The 27697-nt window shown below is 43.2% G+C and overlaps 1 protein-coding gene across 1 annotated transcript in view; it reads right to left on the bottom strand.

Annotated features, from left to right (window-relative positions):
• The window catches only part of ALDH1L2 (aldehyde dehydrogenase 1 family member L2), a 44836-nt gene that overhangs the window by 10041 nt on the left and 7098 nt on the right, over window positions 1-27697 (bottom strand). The window contains exons 2-15 of the mRNA XM_053254088.1: window positions 25816-25960; window positions 24362-24596; window positions 23304-23469; window positions 20620-20721; window positions 16359-16448; window positions 15062-15196; window positions 14696-14821; window positions 13185-13276; window positions 9499-9646; window positions 8893-9012; window positions 4773-4900; window positions 4141-4291; window positions 2271-2341; window positions 2046-2151 (exon numbers count right to left, since the gene is read on the bottom strand). Of these exons, the coding sequence (XP_053110063.1) occupies window positions 2046-2151; window positions 2271-2341; window positions 4141-4291; window positions 4773-4900; window positions 8893-9012; window positions 9499-9646; window positions 13185-13276; window positions 14696-14821; window positions 15062-15196; window positions 16359-16448; window positions 20620-20721; window positions 23304-23469; window positions 24362-24596; window positions 25816-25960 (1815 nt within the window). The remainder of the gene's footprint in view (window positions 1-2045; window positions 2152-2270; window positions 2342-4140; window positions 4292-4772; window positions 4901-8892; window positions 9013-9498; window positions 9647-13184; window positions 13277-14695; window positions 14822-15061; window positions 15197-16358; window positions 16449-20619; window positions 20722-23303; window positions 23470-24361; window positions 24597-25815; window positions 25961-27697) is intronic.

Here is a 27697-nt window from a genome sequence, read left to right as displayed (position 1 = left end):
GTAATTAGTATAACATTTTATCCACTAACATAGGGCGATGTCTTATGATGACTAATATGACAAATGCTTCATATTTAGCCATTAGTGCCTTAGAGGGGTCATTAGAAAAACAGAGGATGTTTAGTTTATGACCTCAGTCTTTTTCTAAGCAAACTTTGTGCGATTCTGGCTGTGTGCTCACACAAGGATCCTGGTTAAAAAGTTAATCAGGATCAGTGAGCCCCACAGTGCCGATTGTGAGAATGCAGAATTTCAGGGCAATTCTGGTCAAACCGCTCTAGTTAACCAGCCAAGATAGATAACCAGGATTTCTGGTGATCGTAAGCATGCAGCCACTATAACATTTATTTCAGTACTCCTTCCAGACCAGCCCACAGTATTGAATGGGTCTTCATGCTGTTTTTTCCAAAAACAATTTCAAAAAGATTATTTTTGCTTTTAGAAATGAGTCAGCATGGTGTAGTGGTTGGACTAGGAATGGGGAGACTTGCCCCATTCAGCCATGAAACTCACTGGATGATTTTAGGCCAGTCATGTATCTCTCAGCCTAAAGTACCTCACAGGGTTGTTGTGAGAGTAAACACAACCATGTACACTGCTCTGGGCTCCTTGGAGAAAGAGCAGGATATAAATATAAAAATAAATAAAAATAAAAGAAGAAGAAGAAGAAAGGAGAAAAACAAGCCCCTTTGCAAGGAAGCAAGGATCTACCCACACCCATCTTAGCCCATGGACCTTGCATTTTTATGACCTGAGATAATCAAACATCTATATAGGAAGTGGCCATATACTGAGTCAGACCATTGGTCCATCTAGCTCAGTATTGTCTACACAGACTGGCAGTGGCTTCTCTAAGGTTGCAGACAGGAATCTCTCTCAGCCCTGCCTGGAGATGCCAGGGAGGGAACTTGAAACCTACTGCTCTTCCCAGAGCAGCCCCATCCCCTAAGGGGAATATCTTACAGTGCTCACACACCAAAGTCTCCCTTTCATATGTAACCAGAGCAGACCCTGCTTGGCAAAGGGGACATGTCATGCTTGCTACCACAAGACCAGTTCTCCTATACAGGAGAACCTTGTTAATTGTGGACTCGGGGGGGGGGGAGAGGCAAAAAGGGGGGGGGTCAGATCCATGTATCCACAGGTCAGGGGTGGCCGGAAATGACCATCGGGAGCCATTTTATGGCTCACTTTCACACAAAAATGGACCTAAAATGGTGGGTTTTGGCTGATTTTCTGCCAATTTTATACACTGGGGGGGGGGCATTTCTGGACTGCCCGGGACCCCTGGAGCACAGTAGGCCACTTCCCCTGCATTTCTAGTGCCTTTTATAGCATTTCTTTTAAAATGGACCTAAAATGGTGATTTTGGGCTATTTGGCCAATTTTCTACTTTTGGGGGGCATTTCTGAACTTCTGGGGACCCCTGGAGCACAGTAGGCCACCCCATGCATTTCTAGGACATTTTACTCTGTTTTCCACCCAATACCGGCAAAACCCCAGTGATATTTGGCCAATTTCTCTCCCTGGGAACCTAACCCCCACGATCCCATAGCCCCAATAACCCAGTATTCATGGTTTTTGTATCCATGATAGTAGTGGAGAACAGAACCACCATGAATACTGAGGTTCTTCTGAATATGATTAGAAAAAGGAAAGGGGGGAAATGATCAGAGGGGGAGCTAGGTAAAGAAAATTAGAAAGACGCTAACAAAAATGGGAAGAAGGTATGGAGCAGAGGAGGTTGGCTTGCCAACCTTATTCCTTATTCTTGAAATAGATTAATAGTCACAGTAAAAGTGTTTGGGGTATCCTGCCTACTGTGTGCCACTTTTTTTTGGATGCCAAAGTTTAACATGTCACTGCTCCATAGATCTACTGAAAGTGGTACATGTTATTTCCAGTGTTGTAGTAGAATTACCTTGGCCAATGAAACATGTTTGTTTTATCTGTGGATTTTCTAGTAAGGCCTACAACTAGTCAATCAGAGAACAATGTCAGCACAAACACTAGAAGGCTGTCATGTTTAAATGCAGTCATGTTACCTGTGCTGGTTTCAGAACTAAAGTGTTGCCAGCAGCCAAACATGCTGCACTCTTCCATGCAAGCATCATCAGTGGATAATTCCAGGGAATGACAATTGCGCAGACACTTCAGATTGGGGGGAAATAATACAGAAACAAAATGAGACAAACAGACATAGAAGAGACCTGCCGTTAGTTAAAAGTCAAATTTAGTCTGCTTTCATGAGCAATAAGAGTTCATCTTACCCTAAGGGTTCTTTCTTGGTGAATGTTAAGTTATGATTTGGACGTGCATGGTTAATTGGGATGGTAGAACCCTAAATTAAGAAAATAATTTAATTTTAAAAAACAACAGTGGTAATTAAAGATGCATTGACAACTTAATCATATTTGTCTGAATTATTACTGCTGGTATAGAATGCCTTCTAAAAGTACCTTGACAGGCAAATACTGTGAAATATACATGAACATTGCTATTAATTAAGCTCTGCTTCTACCTCAAACACTATTTGTATCTCTTCACTGTGGCCATTCCAGCACAGAAACATGTATAAGCTTTGGTTATGTACAGTGTTTTTTTAAATACTACATGTGACATTAAATGCATTGATGGCCCTGATGTGCTTAGTCTTTCTTTAGTCAACAACAGTATTGGGGAGCCCTGATCTAGACTGGGACCACAACAAGGGGTGGAGTTTTAACCTCTACAGTCTTCATCTGTATTCCCCCACCCGCTTCTTCGCATCAGCTACTGCCCCAGGAAGAAAGCTCTAACTGGCACCAATAGAGCTTTCAACAGCAGTTGCAGGACACTCATACAACTATATTTCACAGAACACCTATGATGGCAATGTTAGGTGACACAGTAATGGCATTTTTGTAGAAATAAGTTATTGCGATTTTTATTGAGGAAATGTGTGCCTTGACTTGATCCCACAGTGGGATATGAACTTGGAACTTGAGAGATAACAGATGATGGTTCAGCCTCTGCTCCACCACCTTACTCTGGCCGAAAAGAAAATTGAAGGGAGACTAGTCACACCAGTACAGGTCAGATGATACTCTCTGATCCCTTGCATGGACCTCCAAATTTAGGTTATTCAAGCCGAGCAACTAAGAGATACTACTTCATGTTGGCTATACAGGTGAAATTCGGAAAATTAGAATATCGTGCAAAAGTCCATTAATTTCAGTAATGCAAATTAAAAAGGTGAAACTGATATGAGACAGACGCATTACATGCAAAGCGAGATAAGTCAAGCCTTAATTTGTTATAATTGTGATGATCATGGCGTACAGCTCATGAAAACCCCAAATCCACAATCTCAGAAAATTAGAATATTACATGGAACCAAGAAGACAAGGATTGAAGAATAGAACAATATCGGACCTCTGAAAAGTATACAGTGTACTGTGCTTGACTGGCCAGCAAACTCGCCTGACCTGACCCCATAGAGAATCTATGGGGCATTGCCAAGAGAAGGATGAGAGACATGAGACCAAACAATGCAGAATTGCTGAAGGCCGCTAATGAAGCATCCTGGTCTTCCATAATACCTCAGCAGTGCCACAGGCTGATAGCATCCATGCCACGCCGCATTGAGGCAGTAATTGCTGCAAAAGGGGCCCAAACCAAGTACTGAATACATATGCATGCTTATACTTTTCAGAGGTCCGATATTGTTCTATTCTTCAATCCTTGTCTTCTTGGTTCCATGTAATATTCTAATTTTCTGAGATTGTGGATTTGGGGTTCTCATGAGCTGTACGCCATGATCATCACAATTATAACAAATTAAGGCTTGACTTATCTCGCTTTGCATGTAATGCGTATGTCTCATATATCAGTTTCACCTTTTAATTTGTATTACTGAAATTAACGGACTTTTGCACAATATTCTAATTTTCCGAGTTTCACCTGTAGACCACGCTTGGTCTTAACAAAACTCAACAGGAGGCAGCACCTTGGGATGAAATATTTTTATCTCAAGCAACAAATGAAATAGCATTTTATAATGATTTACTCTATATTGATCAACTGGAAAGGACCTATTTGTGTAAAGGCACATTACATTTTTTGTTCCCAATAGCAATGTTAATTCACATATTAGCTTGCCTGTATTTTGTCACACCATCCAGCAAAGTATCGGAAGGTCTGCACTGACATTCCTATATGGGTCTTCAAAGCTAGCGTGTAAACAGCTCCCGAGTCAATAGCCTCAATGGTTGCCAGTTCCTCTTGGTATTCTTCCATCAGATCTGCAAGTCTCCAAACAGAAGCATATACAGTACATACAATGCAAAATATAAAGAGCCCACTTTGTAAAATGGTAGATTCAAATAGCAAAAATAAAAAATAAAAATAAAATAAAATGCCTAAATGATTTACACTGGAGGAGAACCACTGACTTCATCAAGATGGCTACATCTGTGACTTAAGCATTGTGGCTTTTATTCTGTAAACATGCTGAAGGTGGGGTTGGAAAAGCATTTCACATGTTTATTCACCCACACAGAAGATGACAGAGAAAGAAAAAAGCACCAACATTCTTAATAACAAGCAATATACTTTTAGGGACATGAGTGGCTAGGATTTTTCCATCTTTGAGTTAGACAACATTTCCATTGGGAATTCTATTGATGCAGGAATGGGCCTTTCCACCTGTGGCTTTTCTCAGAGGTAACAAAATAGAGGTTCAAGACAGAAGTACACACAGAAATGTAACTGGTTTATTAGCCATGCCATACCTGTACATTAACCTCCCTCTTTCTCTTGGATTCATCCTCCCCCATTCACCATGGTCAAAGGCATCTTTTGCAGCTGCAACTGCTTTGTCAACATCACTGACTGTAGCAAGCGACACTTTAGCAATCACCTGTCACAGAGGCACAGAAACGCTAGCTCAGATTTATTTGTATTCATTTATTTAACACTTGTATACCGCCCAAAATGCAAGTTTCTGGGCAGTTTACAACAAAACAATACACACCACAAGTAAACAGTTTAAAACATTACAACAATTTAAAATTTAAAACAATGTTAGAACTATTAAAAACCATCAAACTATTGAAACAGCATCTAATTAAAAGCCTGGGTGAACAAATGTGTCTTGACTGCCTTTTAAAAAGTTGTAAGAGATGGGGAGACCCTTATTTCAGCAGGAAGCCCATTCCAAAGCCCAAGGTCCGCCATCAGACAAGCCGGTGGCAACTGCAGACAGACCTTTCCTGATGATCTCAATGGGCTGTATGGCTCATAGCAAAGAAGACGTTCTCTTAAATACCCAGGGCTTAAGCTGTTTAGGGCTTTATAGGTTATAAACCAGACCTTGTATTTTGCCTGGAAACTTATTGGCAGCCAGTATAGCTCTTTCAACACAGGAGTAATATGGTCTCTCCAAGATGATCCAGAGACCAACCTGGCTGCCGCATTCTGGACCAACTGCAGTTTCTGGACTATGTACAAAGGCAGCCCCACATAGAGTGCATTGCAGTAATCCAGCCTAGAGGTTACCAGAATATGTACTACTGTTCTGAGGTCGTTTATCTCAAGAAATGGACACAGCTGGGGTATCAACCAAAGTTGAAAGAAGGCACTTCTGGCCACAGCCTCAACCTGGGACACCAGGGAGAGGTTTATGTCCAGAAGCACCCCCAGACTGCATACCTGTTCCTTCTGGGGGAGCATGACCCTACCCAGAACAGGCAGATCAAAATCATTTCCTGAGTTCTGACGCCTCATCTAGCCCATCACCGCCTCCAGGCAGGTATTTCGGGAGATTATGCCTTCTCCTGATTATGCTGACATGGAGGAAAAAAATTGGGTATAATCAGCATACTGATAACACCTTACGCTAAATCTCCTGATGATCTCTCCCAGCGGTTTCATCGGAGACAATATGGAGCCCTGAGGGACACCATACCGAGGTTCAGATTTTGAAGAATGACAGTCCCTGAGGCACACCATCTGGAATCTGCTGGAGAAGCAGGAGTGGAACCACTGCAAAGCAGTTCCTCCCCTCAGATGCTCCAGAAGGATACTATGGTTGATAGTACTGAATGCTGCCGAGAGGTCTAAAAGGACCAACAGAGTTACATTTCTGTCAATTCCCAATTAGAGATCATCCATCAAGCAGACCAAGGAAGTCTCCACCCCATAGCCCACCAGAAAGCCAGTCTGAAATGGGTCTAATCAGTTTCATCCAAGACTGCCTGGAGTTGGGAGGCCACCACCCTCTCAATACATTGGTTGATACCCCAGCTGTGTCTATTTCTTGTCCAACCACAGAAGGGTGGAAACAAGCCTATAGTTGCTTAACTCTGAGGGATCCAACACAGGTTTCTTCAAAAGAGGTCTAATAATTGCCTCCTTAAGGCAGGGAGGCATCCTGCCCTCCCTCAGAGAAGCATTTATAATATCTACTAGGCCTTCTACTACAACAACCCTGCCAGATAGTATAAGCCATGTTGGGCAGGGGTCAAGAGAACAGGTGGTAGGACGCACCACTCCAAGCACCTTGTCCACATCCTCAGGAGTCACAGACTGGAACTGATCCAGCCTGACCACATAAGAGGAGTTGCTGGACACCTCCGATTCAGATATTGCAGTAATTGTGGGGTCTTAATCCAAGTTGGCCCAAATATGATAGATTTCATCCACAATTCATCCATAAATGGTTTTAGATGGTTCCAAATACTGATACAAGCAAGGGAAGAGGGGCACTGACTAGCCCTCTCACAACCCTGAACAATTCTGCTGGACGTGAACTTGCGGACACAATACGGGCTGAAAAGAATCACTTCTTTGCTGCCCATATTGCCAGAGCATAGATCTTCAAGTGTGCTCTATGTTGTAATCTGCTGGATTCGAGTAAAGTCTTCCTCCACTTGCACTCTAGTTGTCTACCTTGCTGTTTCAGCCCTCATAGTTCTTCCGTATACCAAAGGGCCAATTTTGAAGCAGGTCAGAAAGGATGCCTAGGAGCTATCATATCTACTGCCATGGTGAGTTTGCTGTTCCAGTTCTCCACCAGGGCATCAACAGGATCACCAGTAAAGCCAACACTAAATCCTTCCAAGTCTTCTTGGAACCCTATCGGATGCAATAACCTTCTCGGGGGGACCATTCTAATGGGCCCCTTGCCCCTGCGAAGGTGGGGTGTGTCTGTGAGTCCAACCTTAACCAGATGGTGGTCCGTCCATGACAATGGGAAAATCACAGGAGTCCCCACCCATGGAACACCACCCTGATCAAAGTGAAAGACCAGATCAAATGTGTGACCAGGAACATGTGTTGGTCCTGAGTCCCTATGGGATAGGCCCATAATTGTCATGGCCGCTATGAACTCCTGAGCTGCCCTGGACAGATTGGTCCCAAAGTGGACACTGAAGTCCCCTAGCACCACAAGACTGGGGGATTCCAAAGCCAAACCCAAGACCAAGTCCATCAGCTCCATTAGGGACTCCACTGGGCAGCGTGGCAACTGGTACACCAACAGAAGTCCCAGTCTATCCCTGGTCCCCAAACTTAGGTACACACATTCAACTGGTCAGACACTTCAATAGGGATCCTGGTCAGGAAGATGCTGATCAGAGTGAAAGACCAGATCAAGCGTGTGACCTGCAATGTGCGTCGTTCCCAAGACACTCCACCTCCCCGCCCACATCCCTGCACCTGCTCATCAACAGAATACCCTGGAGGGAGAAGCTGGAACCAAACTGGGTCACCGGCCTCCCTCAACCAAGTCTCTGTAGTACATACCAGGTCTGCCCCTTCATCCAGAATCAAGTCATGGATGGTTTCTGACTTATTCTGGACAGACCTAGCATTACAGAGGAACAAGGTGAGGGTCTATGAGAGGTTGGCACTGCTCCCCAAGGTGAAAGAGCTGGCAGGACAGCCGGAAGGGGAAACAGCTAACAGATTTCTGATTTCCATTCCCCTGTAACAGCTTGCTGACCTGCCAATGTTACTTCCTCTATTCCCCACCACCACCAGAATAGCCACCCCATAGTCAGTGGACACGCCTCGTCTCCCCATCCCCAGACAAACCAAGACACATCTGAAACACCCAGGGCCTAAAACAACAGAAGTCAAAAATAATACCTGGCCTTTGCTGTCCCCCAAAGTGGCTCCCCTAAAGCGAAGACCCCCTTCGGTGGCAACCCCGCCAGTGGTGGACCCAATGCCAAAGGGCAGCAGTTCTTTATAAGCCCAGGAAAATGGCTAGTCTGGGCAGATGGTCCTGAGGAACTGCTGACTCACTCCCCCGGGCCCCAATCCTGCACAGACTCACCCACAGGGCAGCAGCCACAGCCCCACAAGTTAGGGGGCACACAGGCTGACAACAGCAGATGGCAGCAACACAAACTCTCATCACTGGGCAGAAGCTGTCTCTGGGAAGCAGATGTTAAAAGTGTCTTCCTCCCTGCAAGGCTTCTGGCAACTGAGGCACAACCTTGCTATTGAAATGCATTCCTCTTATGTACAGTATTGATATGAACTACTTTTGTCTGCCTAAAAAGAAGCAGTTCATTGGTCATTGTTACCTATGGAAGCATATCACTAGATTTTCAGTCCAGACCATCAAAACAGTCTGTGCTGGGATGATGCGGGGTGGGATGGGGTGAGGTGGAACCGTTCCTTGCATATTAACTATTGTAGCAAGGATGGCCAACCTGAAGCTGTGTTTGGATTACAACTCCCATCATCCCCAGCTGCAATAAATAGGGGGTGATGGGAGTTGTAGTTGAACAACAGCTGGAGAGTCTCATGTTAACCACTCCTGTATTACAGTGTTATCACTGTGTATAATCCAGTTATGAAGGATTCTGAATAAGACAATGTACACTACATGGGTTTACTCACGGATCCATCTGTTGGATTTATAGAGTCATATGTTTTTCCATCTTCAGCATCAATAAACTGCCCATTGATAAAACACTGATAAGGCATCTTCACAGTCATATGGTTGACATCTTTTGAAACCTTACAGCAAAACAAATTACAAGTTTCTGTTTGTTCAGTGAGCAACATATGCAAACATCACCTTTCTGTAGGAAAACACAAGCGTAACAAACAAAGGTTTGGAACAAGAACATGCAGTTTAAAAGCTGCTGGAGCTAGCAGCAGAAACTTGGGGCACTGTAAATAGGCTGCTCCTGCAGACTGGAGCATTTTCATAGGTAAGGCAGAGTTCCTGGGTGCTAGAGTTTTTCACCCAGCCTGGCCACAGGCGCTTCAGGCTTATAAAAGCTTCCTGTTCAGTCTGGGGTTTTGCCTGAACACATTCTGCTTTAGCCTTGCTGACAGGGATCCTGAAGGCAGTGCAAGGTGCCTCTGCCTGCATAAAGTCACATGTTGCCTCCCCTAGGGTCCTTGCAATATAAAATACCTCCCTCTGTGCATGTCTCGCCTATCACAATAATGACATTTTGCTAGCATCCCATAAAAGTGAAACAAAAAGCAGCATACATAGTCAATGACTAATTCTTCTTCCTTGTCTTCTCCCCTGTATTTCCTGACAACCATTTGGATAAAGTTTCCAAACTTAGGGGCCATATAAACAACTTCATTCTGCAGCTCGAGCCCACCACATTTTTGCTTGATCTCTTCAATCATCCTTCAATGTAAACAAAAAATAGAAAAGGTGAAAACATTGGTCAGAATGGTGAAATAATTAAAAGTGATAATAATATTTTTTGTGAATATGTTTGCATTTTTGCATTCACTCTTCTCAGGTTGTTGGGGTTTAATAGAGAATACAATGTCCTGAAGGCTGTAGAGCATGTTCTCTAATGATGTTAATTGCGATTTGCTATGGACATTGTCTCAGGGCATGCTTCTCTATTTGAATGTATCTATGTACTGGCTTGGAAGTGGAGTCAAGGTTTGTCTGTCTGCTCCTCACTTGCTGTCCTGAATTCAAATTGAGAGTTCTCCCTCTCTTTGCATAAGAGACTGTTAGTCTGTTTATTGATTGATTGATTGATTGATTGATTAAGTGCCATCAAGTCGGTGTCAACTCTTAGCGACCACATACATAGAGTCTCTCCAGGATGATCTGTCTTCAACTTGGCCTTTCAGGTCTCTCAGTGGTGAATTCATTGCTGTCGTAATCGAGTCCATCCACCTTGCTGCTGGCCGTCCTCTTCTCTTTCCTTCAACTTTTCCCAGCGTTATGGACTTCTCAAGGGAGTTGGATCTTCACATAATGTGTCCTAAGTATGATAGTCTGAGCCTGGCCATTTGTGCCGCAAGTGAAAATTCTGGATTGATTTGTTCTATGATCCATTTGTTTGTTTTCCTGGCTGTCTATGGTATCCTCAAAAGTCTTCTCCAGCACCAAAGTTCGAAAGTGTCAATACTTTTTCTATCTTGCTTCTTCAAAGTCCAGCTTTTGCATCCATAGAGTGTCACAGGAAAAACCATTGTCTGAACGATTCTAATCTTTGTAGGTGTAGACACGTCACGGCATCTAAATATCCTCTCCAAGGACTTCATTGCAACCCTACTAAGTGCTAGTCTGAGGCATATTTCTTGACTGCTGGATCCTTTACTGTTGATGGTCGATCCTAAAAGGCAGAAGCTATCCACCACTTTAATGTCTTCATTATCAATTCTGAGGCTGGTAGTTGTACCTCTTGTCTTTAAATTTAGTTGGAGTCCAATTTTTTCACTGTGCTGCTTGACTTTCATTACTAGAGCCTGCAGATCATCCACATTCTCAGAGTGGTGTCATCAGCGTAGCGTAAGTTATTGATGTTTCTTCCTTCAGCTTTAAAACCACGCTCCTCTTCTTCCAATCCACCTTCTCTCAGTATATGTTCAGCATATAAACTGAATAAATGAGGAGAAAGTATACAGCCTTGCCTTACTCCTTTGCCGATCTGGAACCAGTCTGTTTCATCATGTTCTGTTTGGACTGTGACTAGCTTCCTGTCCTGTGTATAGGTTTCTCATGAGAACAATGAGATGTTCTGGGACATCAATTTTCCTAAGGATATTCCACAGCTTGACATGGTCGACACAACTGAAGGCTTTTCTGTAGTCAATAAAGCACATACTGACTTCTTTCTGGTATTCTTTGGTTTTCTCAGTTATCCAGCATGCATCAGCAATGACATCTCTTGTTCCTCGGCCTTTTCTGAAACCAGCTTGAACATTCGGCATTTCCCTTTCCATGCAGAGCTCTATCCAATCCATCCAATCTCCATTGGATGAGCCTGAGCATTATTTTGCTAGCATGTGAAATTAAGGATATTGTGCGATGGTTTATGCAATCTGTTATGTCTCCTTTCTTTGGTATGGGTATGTAGACTGACCTCTTCCAATCTGTTGGCCACTGTGTTGTTCTCCAAATTTGCTGGCATAGTTTGGTTAGAGCCTTGACTGACTCTTCTTCTGTTGCCTGCCATATTTCTGCAGCTATTCCATCAATTCCTGTAGCCCTCCAACTTGGTAATAACCAGAGTGCTGATCTAACCATCTTCCTGTACTAGTGGTTCTTGCAAGTAGGGAATATCTTCTAGAGTATCTTGGATGTTGATGTCCCTGCTGTACAGATTTTCAGTATAGTCCTTCCATCTCTGTTTGATGTTCTCTGAATCAATTACTATCTGTCCTTTGGCATCCCTTAACATACCAGTTCAAGGTTGGAACTTCCTTCTGAGTTCAGAGATCTTTTGGAAAACTTTCCTTGTTTTTCCATGTCTATTTCCATCCTCAAGGTCTTTACAGATGCCATTGTAATACTGCTCCTTGTCTCTTCTAACAGCTTTCTGAAATTCTGTAATAAGTTCCTTCCTGAGGTCTTTATTTTTCTTGTTTAGTTAGTAATAAATATTAAACTCTTGTTTCTCAGCTAAGGTTGGCTTCTTGTTCAATTACTTATAGAGGATAACTCTGCAATATCTTCCACACAATGTTTTCTTTTTAAAATATAAAACTGCTTCCTGGCTGCAGTCCCCAGTGGGAGAGTGGGGCAGGGGGAGAAGACATTTCAACCCTTTCCTCTTCAATGGATCTCCACCACCAAATCAACCTCTTACAAGTTGTGTTAGTTAGTTCTAAACGAGGGGAAGAAACAAGTGCATGTATCTTTTCTCTCACTGGGCCAAAGGCAGCTGAGGTAGCGAGGTAGAAAGCTGATGGAAAGGAAGGGTTACATTGGTTATCTGCTCCATGCCAATCTTCCAGACCTCCCCCCAGGTAGTTGTTTAAAGTCACTGATGGCTTCGAATGTGCTTCAGTAAGCATTTTCAAACAGTACTGTTTGAAATGGAGGTGTCAGAGCTGGCATCCTGGAGACAGGTTGATATATAGGAAGTTGTCTCATACAGAATCAAAGCAGTAGTCCGTCTAGCTTAGTATTATCTATATTGACTGGCATCAACTGCTCAGGGTTCCAATCAGGGCTCTTCCCCAGTCTTACCAGGAGGCTTTTCAGACAGCAGGCTTTACTGTGAGGCTTCACTTTGAGTTCAGGGCATAACGGCTACTCCAATGCAAAGAGGATTTTTTCTTTTACCCTGGATATAAACCAGGCTAGGTTCCAATACAGAGGGAGAAACCTGAATCAAGGGTGAAGGGAAATATCTGAAAGTGTTTTCTGAAATACCCTGAAGTCTTGCACAGACTTCGGGGTAAAACTGGCCAATATGTGAATGCACACCCTCCCTCCCAAAGTAAAGTTACGGTCAAGTTGTCATCTGAAAAAGCTCCTGAAGATGCTGGGGACTGAACCTGGGGTCTTGTGCATACAAAACATGGGAGACAAACCGCTGGTTCATTTGAGCTATAAACAGGGATTCGCATAACCCAAGAGCACTTCTGTACTTGAAGTGATGGTTTGCTCAGACTGAGGAGCTAGGCAAAAGCCAGCAATAATATAAGCCAGATGGGATTCTATTGGTTGGTTGGGTCATCTGATCGCCTGCTGGGCTGGAAAATGTGGCACTACAGTGCAGCAAAGATTAGGCCAGAAGTTCTCTGTTTGCAATCTGTACCAGTGGTGCGTGGACCCTTAGCATCCCACCAGAACCTCAGAGGGAAAGGCCTTTGGTGGTGACTCCACTCCCCACCCTTTGGCCTACTTGTGATGCTGGCCTGAACCTCAGCTCTGCTTTCAGTGTCCCTGATTTGACCCTTAATTGACTTACCTAACAACATCCATAGAAGAAGCTCCAGATTTAAAGAAGTCAGTGGAGTCCTCAATGATAGCCACATTGCTCAAAATTCCCTTCCAAATGGACTGCAAGATAGGGAAAATATCTGAGAGAATGACATAAAGAAATACATCTACCAATAAGGCTAGTTCGTTCCAAGGTACAATTCTTAGAATTCAACATCTTTTAATTGGGTCACCTGATAAGGCTCTTCTGTGTGTTCCCTCCCCTTCTGAGGTATGCTGAGTGGGGAGGCGTGAGAGGGCCTGTTCTGTGGTGGCACCCCGAATGTGGAACTCCCTGCTCTGGAAAGTTTGTCTCTCACCTTGTCAGTATCCTGCTGCTGTCTGAAGACTCTTCCCATAAGCTTTTAACTTATCTGCAGTTTGCTGTTGTTTTGTTTGTAATATTTTGTTATTTGCTCCTCTTAATTTCTATCTGCTTTTATTACCAATTGATTCCCATTTTTATTGTTTAATTGATTTTTGCGTGTAAGCAACTTGGGCCACTTCCATTTTAGAATAGTATACATTTTCCAATAAATAAATCAAGTCTCACAATATACTTCTCAACAGGCCTGCAAATAGGCTCAGCCATTCCTGGTAAGTCAAGTTCCGACCATACCTCTTTTATATGGATCCAGATGTGGCTGCTGGGAGTAACAAGCAGTGGATTGCATGGATGCACATGAATAAGAAGAAATCTCAATTTACCAGGCATGGCTGGGCCCATTGCTGCATGCTCAGCCTAGTATCATGCTAGATTCAAAGCAGGCATGGTGGTTGGAGGGACTGCAATATGATTTAGGAGAAGCCCCACCATGCTATGTGTGTGTACAAGGGGTTGAATCCTTTATAATCTAATACAGAAGCATTTGAATTAAGAATTATCCTTGTGCCTTCAAATCAATCAATCAATCAGTCTATCATATTTATAGACCGTCTGATATGTGTACCTCTAGCCAGTGTACACAAATTAAAAACAAATACTGTATAAAACAGAGTAAAAACAATTAATTTCACAGGATTAAAAAGTTAAAAAAATTCCATGAAATACAAACAGTTTAAAATTAATTTCAGCTAAAGCATGAGAAAACAGGTGAATCTTGGGGGTCTTCCTAAAAGCAAACAGATGGAGATGCTCTTATTTTGACAGGGAGCATATTCCAAAGCCCCGGGGCAGCCACAGAGAAGGCCAGGTCCAGAGTCACCACCAAAGGAGCCGGTGGCAACCAAAACCAGATGATCTCAATAGAGAAAAGGGTTCATGACAAAGAAGGCACTCTCTGGACCCAAGCCATTGAAGGCTTTATAGGTAACAACCAGCACTTTGAATTTTGTGCAGAAACGTATTGGCAGCCGGTGCAGTTCTTTTAAAATTGGTGTTATAATGGTCCCTTCGGGTTGTCCCAGAGACCAGTCTGGTTGAGGCATTCTGTACCAATTGTTGTTTCTGGACTTCTTTGTGTTTTACTCTCAAACCATAGGAATGGTTTATGGAACTACCTTAATATCTTCTGCCATATTTTTCTCATCTTCAGTAAGTTCTAACACAGATATCTCATCAGTGGAAAAATATTTAGATGCTGGAATCATTCTTCCATCTTCAAACTGTAGATTTTTTATCAGCAACTAGGGGGGAAAAGAATAGAGATATGAGTAGCTAGGAGTAAGAAGAAAATGGCTAGAAACAAGAATTAGTATCATCATTAGTATCTCATTCTAAAAATTTGCACCAACATGTCTGTTTGCAGTGCCATCATAAGGTTAATATTGGTTTTGCATAGCACAGAATTCATATAGAAATGTAAGTTTTCTCCTGATGTTTTTGGGTTATCTATTGCTATTTCTATAATTTAGTCTTGAGCTTACCATCTTTCCATCATTGCCAAAAAGAACCAGCCCATTCTTAGTTACGAGACCAGGTTTTGAAGCACCTTCAATTGCTAATTCTTCACCTGGAGGTGCTGAACCATCAAGTAGGGATGACCCATAGAAAGTAATCATCTGTGAAAGAGGAAGGAAGGTAGGAACTGTAAATTTAAATATAAGCTAAAATGGCAAAATTATGCCTGGCCAAAACCCTTTTAAAAACTGTTATATTTCTGAATATCAATGTACTTTATTTTGACTGGACTTATTATTACGTTGGATACTACTCTTCCCCCAAGAAGCTGTGGACAGCATACATAGTTGTCTCTCCCCTCAGTTTTATTGGACAACAGCCTGGTGAGACCAGGAAGTTTTTCACACAGGGCCTTTAGTTCGCATCTCCTCTGGAATGGAGGGGGACCACATATTGGGCATATTTACCCTGAAGCCCCTGCGAACTATCGGGGAGAACTTCACACACAATTTGGGTTTTTCACTGCGTGTTAGAGTGCAGCCTGATTTATATCTGGGGTTAAAAAATCCACTTTTTGCATCGGGTTTTTGGGATAGCTTTGAGTTCACAGCAAAGCCTGCTGTGTGGAGAGCTCCCAGGAGCTTTCTCAGACAACAGGCTTTGTCCAAGAGTTTACTGCAAGTTCAGGGCATATAGGATACTCTGAAACAAAGAGTGGATTTTTTTTACCCTGGACATAAATCGGGCTAGGCTCCAATATGCATGGGGAAAACCCCAAATCATGTGTGGAGTGTCTTCTGATATGTTGCATGGACTTCAGGATAAATCTGGCCAATATGTGAACGTACACCCTCCATTCCAGTGGTGATGCGAGCGAAAAGGCCCATCTGAGAATGCCCTAGGTCAGGGTTTCTTAACCTTGGGCCCTCAGATGTTGTTGGTCTACAACTCCCATCATCCCCAGACATTGTGGCTGAGGATGATGGGAGTTGTAGTCCAACAACATCTGGGGGCCCAAGGTTGAGAAACCCTGCTCTAGGTGACTGGTCCAAGTTCACCATGCATTGATATCCTGGTTGTTCTAACTGCAGCTAGTTAATAAACCCCGAGTTGGTATGTATCAAGCAACTGTGGTTTGTTCTTAGTGAAAGCAAAATATTTTACTCTCCTCTTGCATACAGAGTAGGAGAGGGGAGGGAGCGTGAGCAAGTATGAGGCTCATCACAGCCGGTTCGTGACAATCTAAACCATGGTGATTATTGACTGAACTGGACCATTACTACTGACGGAAAATAGAACATATTTGTAATTCACAGTACCTACCTGGCCATCAATCATTGCCCAAGCTCCAGGTACTTTATCATGCCCTCTGATCCAGTTGTGCAGAGCTTCTGCTGGTTGATCCCAAGAAATCTAGGAAATCAACAGTTATGAGCTGATCTTTTTTCTATTGACATAAGAGTTCACACTGTCAGATCCTTTGAGACTTTTGTTAACCAGTCACTGATTAGGGAGCTATGAATCCTCCTCATTATTTATTTATTATTATTTATTAAATTTATACACCGCCTAGTATAAAAATTTCTAGGCGGTGTACAGAATTAAAACATAAAATATAACACATTTAAAATTCATAAAAAGATAAAAATCATAGATAAAAACACATTAAAATTTAAAAATCAAATCTTTGTTGAAGGCCTGGGAAAACAGGTACATCTTCAGGGTCCTCCTAAAAGCAAACAGAAAAGGAGATGCTCTTATTTCAGCAGGGAGCACGTTCCAAAGCCCCGGGGCAGCCACAGAAAAGGCCGGGCGCAAGTTGCCACCAAACGGGTTTGAGGCAACCATAATTGGACCTCTCCAGATGATCTTAATAGGCAACAGGATTCACGACAGAGAAGGCGCTCTCTTAAATACCCTGGACCTAAGCCATTAAGGGCCTTATAGGTAATAACTAGAACTTTGTATTTTGTTCAGAAACCTATCGGCAGCCAGTGCAGTTCTTTTAGAATTGGTGTTATATGGTCCCTTTGGGTAAACCCAGAGACCAGTCTGGCTGCCGTATTCTGTACTAACTGTAGCTTCCAAACTACATACAAAGGCAGCCCCACGTAGAGTACACTACAGTAGTCAAGCCTAGAGATTACCAGCACATGTACCACCATTTTAAGGTCACTAGTCTCCAAGAATGGACGTATCTGGTGTATCAGCCAAAGCTGATAAAAAGCACTCCTGGCCACAGCCTCAACCTGAGAAACTACTCCCAGACTATGAACTTGATCTTTTAGGGGGAGTGTAACCACATCCAGAACAGACAGATCTAAACCATCTTTCGGATCCCGACCCCCTACAGACAGTACCTCTGTCTTGTTTAGATTCAACTTCAGTCTGTTATCCCTCATCCAGCCCAATATCACCTCCAGGCAGGCACTTAGAGGGGTCATGCCATTTCCTGATGAAGTTGGTATAGAGAAATTGATCTAGGTGTCATCAGCATATTGATAGCATCCCAGACCAAACTTCCTGACAATCTCTTCTAGTGGTTTCATGTAGATGTTAAAAAGCATTGGAGACAGTATGGAGCCTTGTGGAAACCCACACTTCAGCTCTCTTTTCAGAGCAATAGTCTCCAAGCAACACCATCTGGAATCTGCCAGAGAGGTAGGAACGGAACCATTGTAAAACAGTGCCACTCAATCCCACCTCCTTCAAGCGACCTAGAAGGATGCCATGGTCAATGGTATCAAAAGCCTCCAAGAGATCCAAGAGGATCAGCAGTCACACTTCCTCTGTCGATCGCCAATTGGAGATCATCCATCAGGCTGACCAAGGCAGTCTCAACTTCATAGCCCACCTGAAAGCCAGTCTGGAAAGGATCTAAATAAGCTGTGTCATCCAAAACTGCCTGGAGCTGAGAAGCAACCAATCACTCAATCACCTTGCCCAACCAAGGAAGATTAGAGACAGGTCTGTAATTAGCCAACTCTAAGGGATCCAAAGCAGGTTTCTTCAAATAAGGTCTAATAATAGCCTCCTTAAGAAAAGGAGGCATCCTGCCTTCCCTCAGCAAAGCATTTATGATATTTACCAGACCCTCTCTGATAATATGACTATCAGGTGAAATAAGCCAAGTTGGGCAAGGGTCAAGAGAGCAGGTGGTGGGGCGTACAGTCCAAAGCAGTTTGTCCACATCCTCAGAACTAACAAACTGAAAATGATCCAATTCAATCCTACAAGAGGAGTTGCTGAGCACCTCTACAATAGACTCTGCAGTAACTGTGGAGTCTAATTCAGTGTGAATCCAAGATATTTTATCTGCAAAAAAGTTGTTTAAAACATCACAGCAAGTGATAGATGGTTCCAAATTCAAATTCAAGGCAGAGGGGGCATGAACTAGCCCCCTCACAACCCTAGACAACTCAGCTGGATATGAATTTGCAGAAGCAATGCGGGCAGAGAAGAACCACTTCTTTGCTGTCTGCACTGCCCAAGCATAGATCCTCAAATGAGCTCTGTGTTGCAATCTATCAGATTCATGGCAAGACTTCCTCCACTTGCACTCTAGTCATCTACCTCACCACTTCAGCTCCTGCAGTTTGTCTGAATACCACGGGGAAGACTTTAAAGCAGGTCGGAGAGGACGCTTAGATGCGATTATGTCTACCGCTCTAGTAAGTTCATTATTCCATGTTTGCACCAGAGCATCGACAGAATCACTAGCAGAGCCATCTTGAAACCCTTCCAAGGCTTCTTGGAATCCTATTGGATCCAATAACCATCTCAGGAGGACCAACCTAATGGGTCCTTCACCCTTACAGAGGTGGGTTGTGGTTGCAAGTCTTACCTAAACCAGATGGTGATCCATCCATGACAGTGGGGAGACAACAGGGGTCCCCACCCACGGGACACCACCCTAGTCAGAGCAAAAGACCAGATCGAGCACGTGACCTGCATCATGCGTCAGTCCAGAGACCACTTGGGATAAACCCAAAGTTGTGATGGCTGCTATGAACCCAGGAGGAAGACGCATCCATAAACAGCATGCTGTAGAGGCAATATCATAGATCACAGGAATAACTATCTGGTACTTCAAAGGTAACTCAAGGTAAAACTAGATGAATCTTGTTTTCCCTTGATTTGCCTTTGGATTACCATTAGATTTCCCTAAATTACCATTGAAAGAGTAAGAGATTATGGCATTTCCAGATCACACCCTACAACAGTGACACTAAGTATCTGCTAAGTGTGCTTCCGTACTTCCTGTGTTGTGATACCGCAGTTCCCTGCGCTGACAGCAAGGTGCCATTCACATTGCTGATGCCTTTTAAAAAAAATTTATCTTTGCATTATAGTGCTACAATGTTGCATGTGTACTGCAAAAAAGTAGCTGTGTTTTCCCATTGTAGGAGGTTTGCACAAGCTAGAAAAGACTGCTCTCCTTGCTGGTAGCTTTGTGCAGCAACTGGCTGGACCTTTTATTTACGTTTTCAATATGATCCTGCCAAGCCATTTTGTAAATGGTAGTTTACAAAACAGGATACAGAAATTACATAAAGGTAATCTTATATATCACAGTGTGAAAGTCAAATAATTTCTTGAAGAACCAATACAGATTTAGCTATGTTGGTGGTGGTATTGAATAATTCTGTGACCACATATTATTGCAACAGGTATGTTATGATAGGTGTGTCATTATAAGGTATTGGAAAAGCCTTTCTTCTAATTAAAAAAAAAAGATATTCCATGAAGAAGAATTGATTCATTTGCACAGGCTGAGCCAAATTAAAGAGCAGCTGTTCTACATAAATCAATTCTGCATTGGAGATGACAAGCAGAACATTAAGTTTCTAATTATAACAGACAGCTATGACCAGAGTATTGGTATCCTTCCTTGAAATTCACACAGTAACACAAAAGTAACATCAACAACACAACACAACACAAAAACCGTGGTCTGAGGCTGCAATCCTATACACACATTTAAGGGAGTAAACCCTTTTGAATACATTGGAACTCAATTATTGTAACTTGCATAAGAGTAACCCGCACAAGACTGCATGGTAATACTCTCCCTGTTCATTAACATAAAGCAATTGGGACTGAATTCAAAGAGCAGTGAAATCTTGTTTGCACTGATTTGTGCAGATTTTTTTATGATGTCACAGTAACATAGCATCCAATATTCTGTTAGAATAAAATTACAATACTCGTTTGCAGAATTTATGATACATACAGCATGAATAAATGAATCGATTGTGGAAAAAATATGTCGCTTTTATAGTCAAGACCCTTATGAAGCTTCTCAGTGTATGGGAAAAATAAATAGCAAGTTCTGCTCTTGTTGGAAGATGTCTACATAAGGAAAGACCCTGAGATTCCTTTGAGTTTCTAAAATAATAACTTCATAGATTTCTTATATAGTGTGGTGTTCTTATTTAACTTGCACATTGCTTTGAGTTCTGCAATTTGTGAATTAGATTCTGGATTATTTCTGGATTAGATTCTGCATGGATTAAAGTTAGTGGTAAAATTACAAGTGACATTTGTATCTCTCAGCACATTACAACACAAACTGCAGTCATACCTTTGCATTTTCTTTCTTCTGGATGCCTTCATAAGTTGCCCCTTCTTCAGACTGAGGTATACGAGGAGCTTTACCATCAGCAATCAGCTGTACAGCTTCTACCTAACCCAGGAAAAAATGCAGTTTTGATTGTTCTAGCACACTAAATTTTGCCTTGGCTTGTATAATTTTTTCTGCATACAAACTTCCCTTTTCTCCCAGAGATTTTCATGTTAAATTTTAATAAACCGCATATTCCTGCAAAACATACTGAACTTTATATATGATAACGGCGGTAAGAATCCTTTATGCTTCCTGTTGGAAAACAAATTTGATTCCGACTTTAGATGAATGGCATCTCAAACTTTGGGAATATTTATTTTATTTTTTACATTTTATATCTTGCTCTTCCTCCAAGGAGCCCAGAGCAGTGTACTATATACTTAAGTTTCTCCTCACAACAACCCTGTGAAGTAGGTTGGGCTGAGAGAGAAGTGACTGGCCCAGCGTCACCCAGCTAGTATCATGGCTGAACGGGGATTTGAACTAGGGTCTCCCCGGTCCTAGTCCAGCACTCTAACCGCTACACCACACTGGTATATGCATCAATGGCCAAAATAACTGCATGTATTAAAAATAAATCTGAGGATTTTTTATTTCAAGTGTGGGAACCATTTATTCACTATAATATATCATAGGGATTGGTACTTCATCTGAGATATGGCTTTTCTTTGTAGAGGAAATTAATGCAGACAGTAAGAATATCATTGTTGTTTCAGTTCTGTACTCAATAATGAGTAGAGTGGTGGGGGGAGACAAGCTGGCTGAAGGAATTTAGGATGATGTATATAGACTATATTGAGAATCTTTGTAATTGCTGGGTTTGATTATCCTGTTTTTTGTTTCTTTTTTTCTTTTCTGTTTTTTATTTCTCTTTGTTTATATCTTTCTTAAAACAATAAAATAATATTTTTTAATAAATTCTAGTCACACAACCACAATGTGGCAGCCTTGACCATCATAGCAATCCCTGGGACCAGCATCTCCACATCAGTCTGTAGATGCACCTGGTATCATGTTCTGGTCCAATGCATCTAAAAAGTCACAAATCAGGAAGTCCCTAGTTTGAAGTTACCTGAGCTCAGTCTTGCATTCACTGGGTAGCCTTAAAACAAGCCATTGCCTCTCAAATTCAGCCCTCCATCCACGACTGAAGGAAATCGATACTGGACAAACTACAGACTTACAGGATCTACTTCATTTTCTTTACTAGACCCCAAGTTTCACCCACCAGAGCCAGGTAAAAACAGTGGCTTGAGTGGCAGAGACAGATCCAAAATATTGACTGGGTGGAGCAAAGTACCTACTACATCCCATGAGCTGGGATAACATATAAGTAAAGTAACGTTGTACCCTCGAGTCGGTGTTGACTCCGGGTGACCACAGAGCCCTGTGATTGTCTTTGGTAGAATACAGGCAGGGTTTACCATTGCCTCCTCCCATGCAGTGTGAGATGATGCCTTTCAGCACCTTCCTATATTGCTGCTGCCCAATATAGGTGTTTTGGGAAACATACCAGCAGGGATTCGAACCAGCAACCTCTTACTCACTAGGCAAGTCACTTCCCCCTGCGTGGCTATAATATATAAGTACTACCAAAGAAAACCACATGGCTCTGTGGTCGCTAGGAGTTGACACCAACTCAACGGCACAACTTTACTTTTACTTTACAAATCTACAGCTGAGTTACTACAGACCAGGATTCTAACATCTTAATCTGAGGTGGAGGAATATTTTTTGTTACTGCTATTGTTAAAAAAACCGGGAGGTCAGAAACGCTTGCCAATCATCCAAAGGTCTACCAGTAGATCCTGGTCTAACTTCTGACCACTTTACAAGAGCTGTTGTAATGCTAACTAAGATAATGTCTGTAAAATACATTAAGCTATAAGATAATTCCCTCAGGGGATGGAGCCGCTCTGGGAAGAGCAGAAGGTTCCAAGTTCACTCTCTGGCTTCTGCAAGATGGGGCTGACAGAGATTCCAGTCTGCAGCCTTGAAGAAGCTGCTGCCAGTCTGTGAAGACAATACTGAGCTAGACAGACCAATGGTCTGACTCAGTATGTGGCAGCTTCCTATGCACTTTACAGTGCTTAACTGTAAATGGAATACATGCAATATCACTATGTATATATAGCCATACATCCTACAGCTTCTTGTTGTACAGTATACTTCTTTAAAATTCTGCAATGGATTGTTTGAAGTGCCACTCTAGCCCTGTTCAGGTGTTCTCGACCTATGGGATGCTATACCTAGGTACAATGCCAATAGGAGAGCACCAGCAAATCCTGCCTGCACCATGTTCCTTAGGGACAAACCTGCCCCCCCCCCACACACACACTCTCCATGAATACACTGTTTGTCTGTAGAGACAAATACTGTACCCAAAGAGAGATTTAAGAATGCGACACTTTCAATCACTGGGAAGATCTCTCCTCAGACACCATGTTTTGTCTCTGTAGACAAGTGTAGTATCTGTGGAGAATCCGGGCCATGGCTAAGGAACAGGCTGATGCAGAGAGTGGGAGCTGCTGGTATGGTCCTGTTCCACTGCTCCTGGATATAGCATTCATGCTCTGAGAATGTCTGAACATGGCCATGGTTTTCCTTCCAATCTGTTTCCCTTTCAGTCTAGTTCTCCTTACCATCGCCTTGATTCCCTCTGGGAAAAGAAACTGATTATACAGCTCATCCACAGTATCATTCAGGCCAACATCACATTCCCGCTGCAGAAGAATGGGTCCAGTATCTAGGCCATCGTCAGCCCAGAAAACAGTAAATCCTGCCTTTTTATCTCCTTGAATCAAAGTCCTGAAAATAAGCAAGGGGATATGAATGGGATTTTAAAAAAAGACGTAGCAAGAAATATCAGGGGCGAGTGTTTTGTTTGTTTGTTTTGCTTTTTATTTTTTTGCAAATTATTATGGGAAAGTTACAATCGAAGTCCTTGCAAACTTGGAAAGAAAACTGAGTCTTTGAGAACTCAGATTCTCCTCTAGCAGAAGAAAATGTGCTAAATATATAATAAATGCATTCAATTAATTAACTCGTTCAGTCACTTCTATAGCATTATTAAACTATGGACTTTAGGGCTTAATTCCTATGCATACTTCCTTGAGCATAATTTCCATCAAACTCAGTGTTGTATACACATAACAATGTAATGGATTTTTGCGTGAACTCATTTCTGGTAGTGAAAACAAATTCTGGATTGAGCATGTGCTCAGAGGCATCCTTTTTCTGAACTCTAAGTGGATGCCTACCCCTTGCCATGAGCCACTACTATCTTGTTCTAGCTATTAAAAAAAAAAGAGTTATAGTAAAAAGCAGAGTAGAATCTATAAGCCTGAAATGCACCCATACACAGCCTGGAGATCAGAACTGGTGATCTCTGCATCAGATCTGAGAGCCATGTCAGTCAGATCACAACAGCCAACCCAGAGCTGAAAAATGGCGATGGAGGAAGAGAAGCAGCTATGCCTATGGGACTTCCCACTGTGAGGAGTGAACAGAGCCTGCAGATGTCACACTAGCTGCTACCCTCAGCATTGCACTGCATTCCCACTAGGCAACAATACCTGCTTCTCTAAGGGTGACAGGTGGCTGTTCTTTCCATGGCTCCCTCACTGCCCTCCTGGATCCAGCCCCTTCCTATCCACCATATTAGTGAATATTTAGAGAGGCATTTATTAAGCATACTTGCCAATTGATTGCAGATGCTCCTCTGTGACGGGGAAGGATTGAGGGGTGATAAATAATTGAACCATGTTTTGGACCATCAATAACATCCATAGGAATGAACTGTGTACAGAATGGAAGTACATTCAACTCGGCTCCAACTGATTTATATGCATCAACAACTTCTTCAATAGGCTTGCCCTTAACTCTCCACCTTGGGAACTTAAACACCGGGGTTCCATCTTTTTCTGCAGCTGATGCTGTGGGGGAAAGGAAAACACAATACTGCAAAGATGTTTCAGTTTTCATATGCAAAATGAAAGCAAAGATGAACATGTGAAATGTGTAAGAGCTTATCAAGGCCCTTTATGATGCAACCTTCACAATGGGAGTCACTTTTGCAGGTCTCTTCCCACACTCCCCAAAACTGGTACACTTGGAGGTCTATGTCAGGGGTTTCCAACCTACAGCTCTCATCATTCCCAGCCACAATGACCTTCAGTCACTGTGGCTTTGGGTTCTCAGAGCCGTAGTCCAACCACATCTGTGTACTCAGGTTTGGGAGTCAAAAGAACATAAGAACAGCCCTGATAGATCAGGCCCAAAGCCTATCTAGTACACCATCCTGTTTCCCACAATAGCCCACCAGATGCACCTAGGAAGCCTATAAGCAGGAGATGAAGGCATGGCCCCTTCTCCCACTGTTGCTCACCTGAAATTGGTATTCAGAAGTATCCAGCCTGGAACCTGGAGGTAGCCTTTAGCCATCAAGGCTAGTAGCCAGTGATAGACCTAACCTCCGTAGATTTAGCTATGCCACTTTTAAAGCCATACAAGTTGGCGGCCAGCACCACATCCCCTGGCAGAGAATTCCATATATTATGCACTGTGTGAAAAAGTACTTCCTGTTGTTGGTCCGAAATTCCCTAGCCTACAGTTTCACGGGATGACCCCTGGTTCTAGTGTTGCAAGAGAGGGAGAAAATCTCTCTCTCCACTCTCTCCAGCCCATGCATAATTTTATAAACTTGTATCATGTCTCCCCTTAGTTGCCTTTCCCCTAAACTAAATCCCTAGTCAATGCTATCTATGGAGGAACCACAATCAGCGTTACTCTCCCAGAAACTGGAACAACCCTGATGTGGGAAAGAGTTATGTTGCTGACTCTTCTAAAAAGGGCCTAGATCTTTTGATATTACCTGAATGGTGCAGGAGGGGCTTAATTAGCACGGTAATTCAGTGTCAAGTGATGCAGCTTGTGATCAGATAACTTAATTTATTCAACTCATTGTAGGCTGACAAGAGAGCCAGGTCTCTGCCAAAGCAATAATATACTAGTCTCTTCACAACAAATCCAGCTGCAATGCATATCTAGATCTTGGCACATGGAAAGAAACATGAGCTTGAGCCACGACACTGACATAGTGAGGAAATGGCCCTGCTATATATTTCACCCTAATTATAGAACTTAAGTACTTACCCAAAGGGTCAGCCTTTCCATTTTTGTCTGGGACCGTGAACACTCCCACAACTTTGTGGCCTTCTTTTTGCAAGTGCCTGTAGACTTCTTGTCCAAATAGGCTTTGGCCTATTAAAGCCAGCTTTAGCTTGTTTTGGTAGTAAACCTGTCAACAAGAGTAAAAGCAAAAAAATACAGTTCATAGAACATAGGAAGCTGCCATATACTGAGTCGGACCATTGGTCTATCTAGCTCAGTATTGTCTTCACAGACTGGCAGCAGCTTCTCCAAAGTTGCAGGCAGGAATCTCTCTCAGCCCTATCTTGGAGAAGCTAGGGAGGGAACTTGAAACCTTCTGCTCTTTCCAGAGGGTCTCCATCCACTGAGGGGAATATCTTACAGTGCTCACATATCAAGTCTCCCATTCATATGCAACCAGGGCGGACCCTGCTTAGCTAAGGGGACAAGTCATGCTTGCTACCACAAGACCAGCTCTCCTCTACCTGAAGGCTAGCATTCTTCCCTACAAATCTTGTGTCCCTTCTTAATGAATTACAGTGGCTGACTGAAGGTCAAACTAGATGTTCACCTAAATAAATTTTAAAGAGGTGTGCTTACCAGGGCTGTTGACCAGGCACAGTGAGATGGCTGCCTCAGGTGGCAGACAGGGTGGGGTGGCAGGGCAGTGGATTAGCCATCCCCACTGGCCCACTGCTTCCAGCCAGCTGCCTCACCCACTGCCCCATCCGTGGGCAAGTGGCTGTCCCTACCCAGTGGCAGCACTCCTGTTGCCATTGTTCTGCTTTTCTTCCTCCCACTCATCCATGCTCTAAAGACAGGGAATAGGGAACAAAACAGAAGGGGTTGCCTTCCACTCTGTTCCCTGCTTTTTCAAAGGACGAGGGAGGATGATGGAGGAAAGAGGCAGTTGCCATTAGGTAGAGATGGTAGTGGAGATACTGGGGTAGGGTGGGGCGATCAGGGGAAATTGACATGGGGAGACTGCAGTGGGAGGAATCATCTTGGGGTGGGGAGATCAGGGTAATGGAGGTCTTGGGCCAGGCCTGGTCCTTACAATTGGAAGCAGCTCTTCTTTCAAAAGACAGTCTCTGAAGACGTAGGAGCCCATACTAACAAGCTGGAGGAGCAGAAAACGAGCCTCAGCTGCTTGGGTACCAGCAGTCTCTCTTTCAATCTCTTCTGGCCCCACCCCAGATGGAACTGAGCCCCATGGGCTGGTCATTTGTCCAGGAGGGGAGGGAAATCCCCAACCCTGGCCATTCACCAGGAGCATTTCCAGACGGCAGGCTTTACCACGGGTTTACTGTGAGGGTTTGCTGCGAGTTCGAATTTGCCCCAAAACCCCAGTGCCCCCCCCCAAAATTGGATTTCTTTTACCCCGGACATAAATTGGTCTAGGCTGTAATGGGCAATGGAGGGGGGACCCGAATCATGTGTGAAGTGCTCCCTGATAGCTCGTAGGTGTAAATCTGGCCGATATGTGAATGGACACCCTCCATTCTGGAGGAGAAGCAAGCTAAAAGCCCCATCTGGAATTGCTCCTGGTTGGGGATTTACCTCCTCTACCCGATGAATGGCCAGCCCACACAGCTCAGTTGCAGTCAGGGTGAGGCCAGAAGGAAGTGAGAGAGAGAGCAGCTGCCGGATACCCAAGCAGCTGGGGAAGGTTAGTACGGCTTGTGCTCATATGGGCCACTACTGTCTGGAGGCCCCAGTCCTGATTGGGACTGCAGCATGCAAGGAAGGGAAGGTTACCTCTTCCCCCTTACATTATTTTCCTGCCAAAATCACCCCTAAATGGCTGTTTGCTGCAAACGCTCTTAACTTCCCCCTCCCTTCAGCCCTAATTGGAGCTTCTGCCACTGTTCTCCCCCTGCACCGA

Source organism: Hemicordylus capensis, chromosome 5 (genome assembly GCF_027244095.1).
Source record: "Hemicordylus capensis ecotype Gifberg chromosome 5, rHemCap1.1.pri, whole genome shotgun sequence".
In the NCBI taxonomy this organism is placed as follows: Eukaryota; Metazoa; Chordata; class Lepidosauria; order Squamata; family Cordylidae; genus Hemicordylus; species Hemicordylus capensis.
Note: the sequence above shows the minus strand (reverse complement) of the source record. Positions and strands in the feature narration are given on the sequence as shown.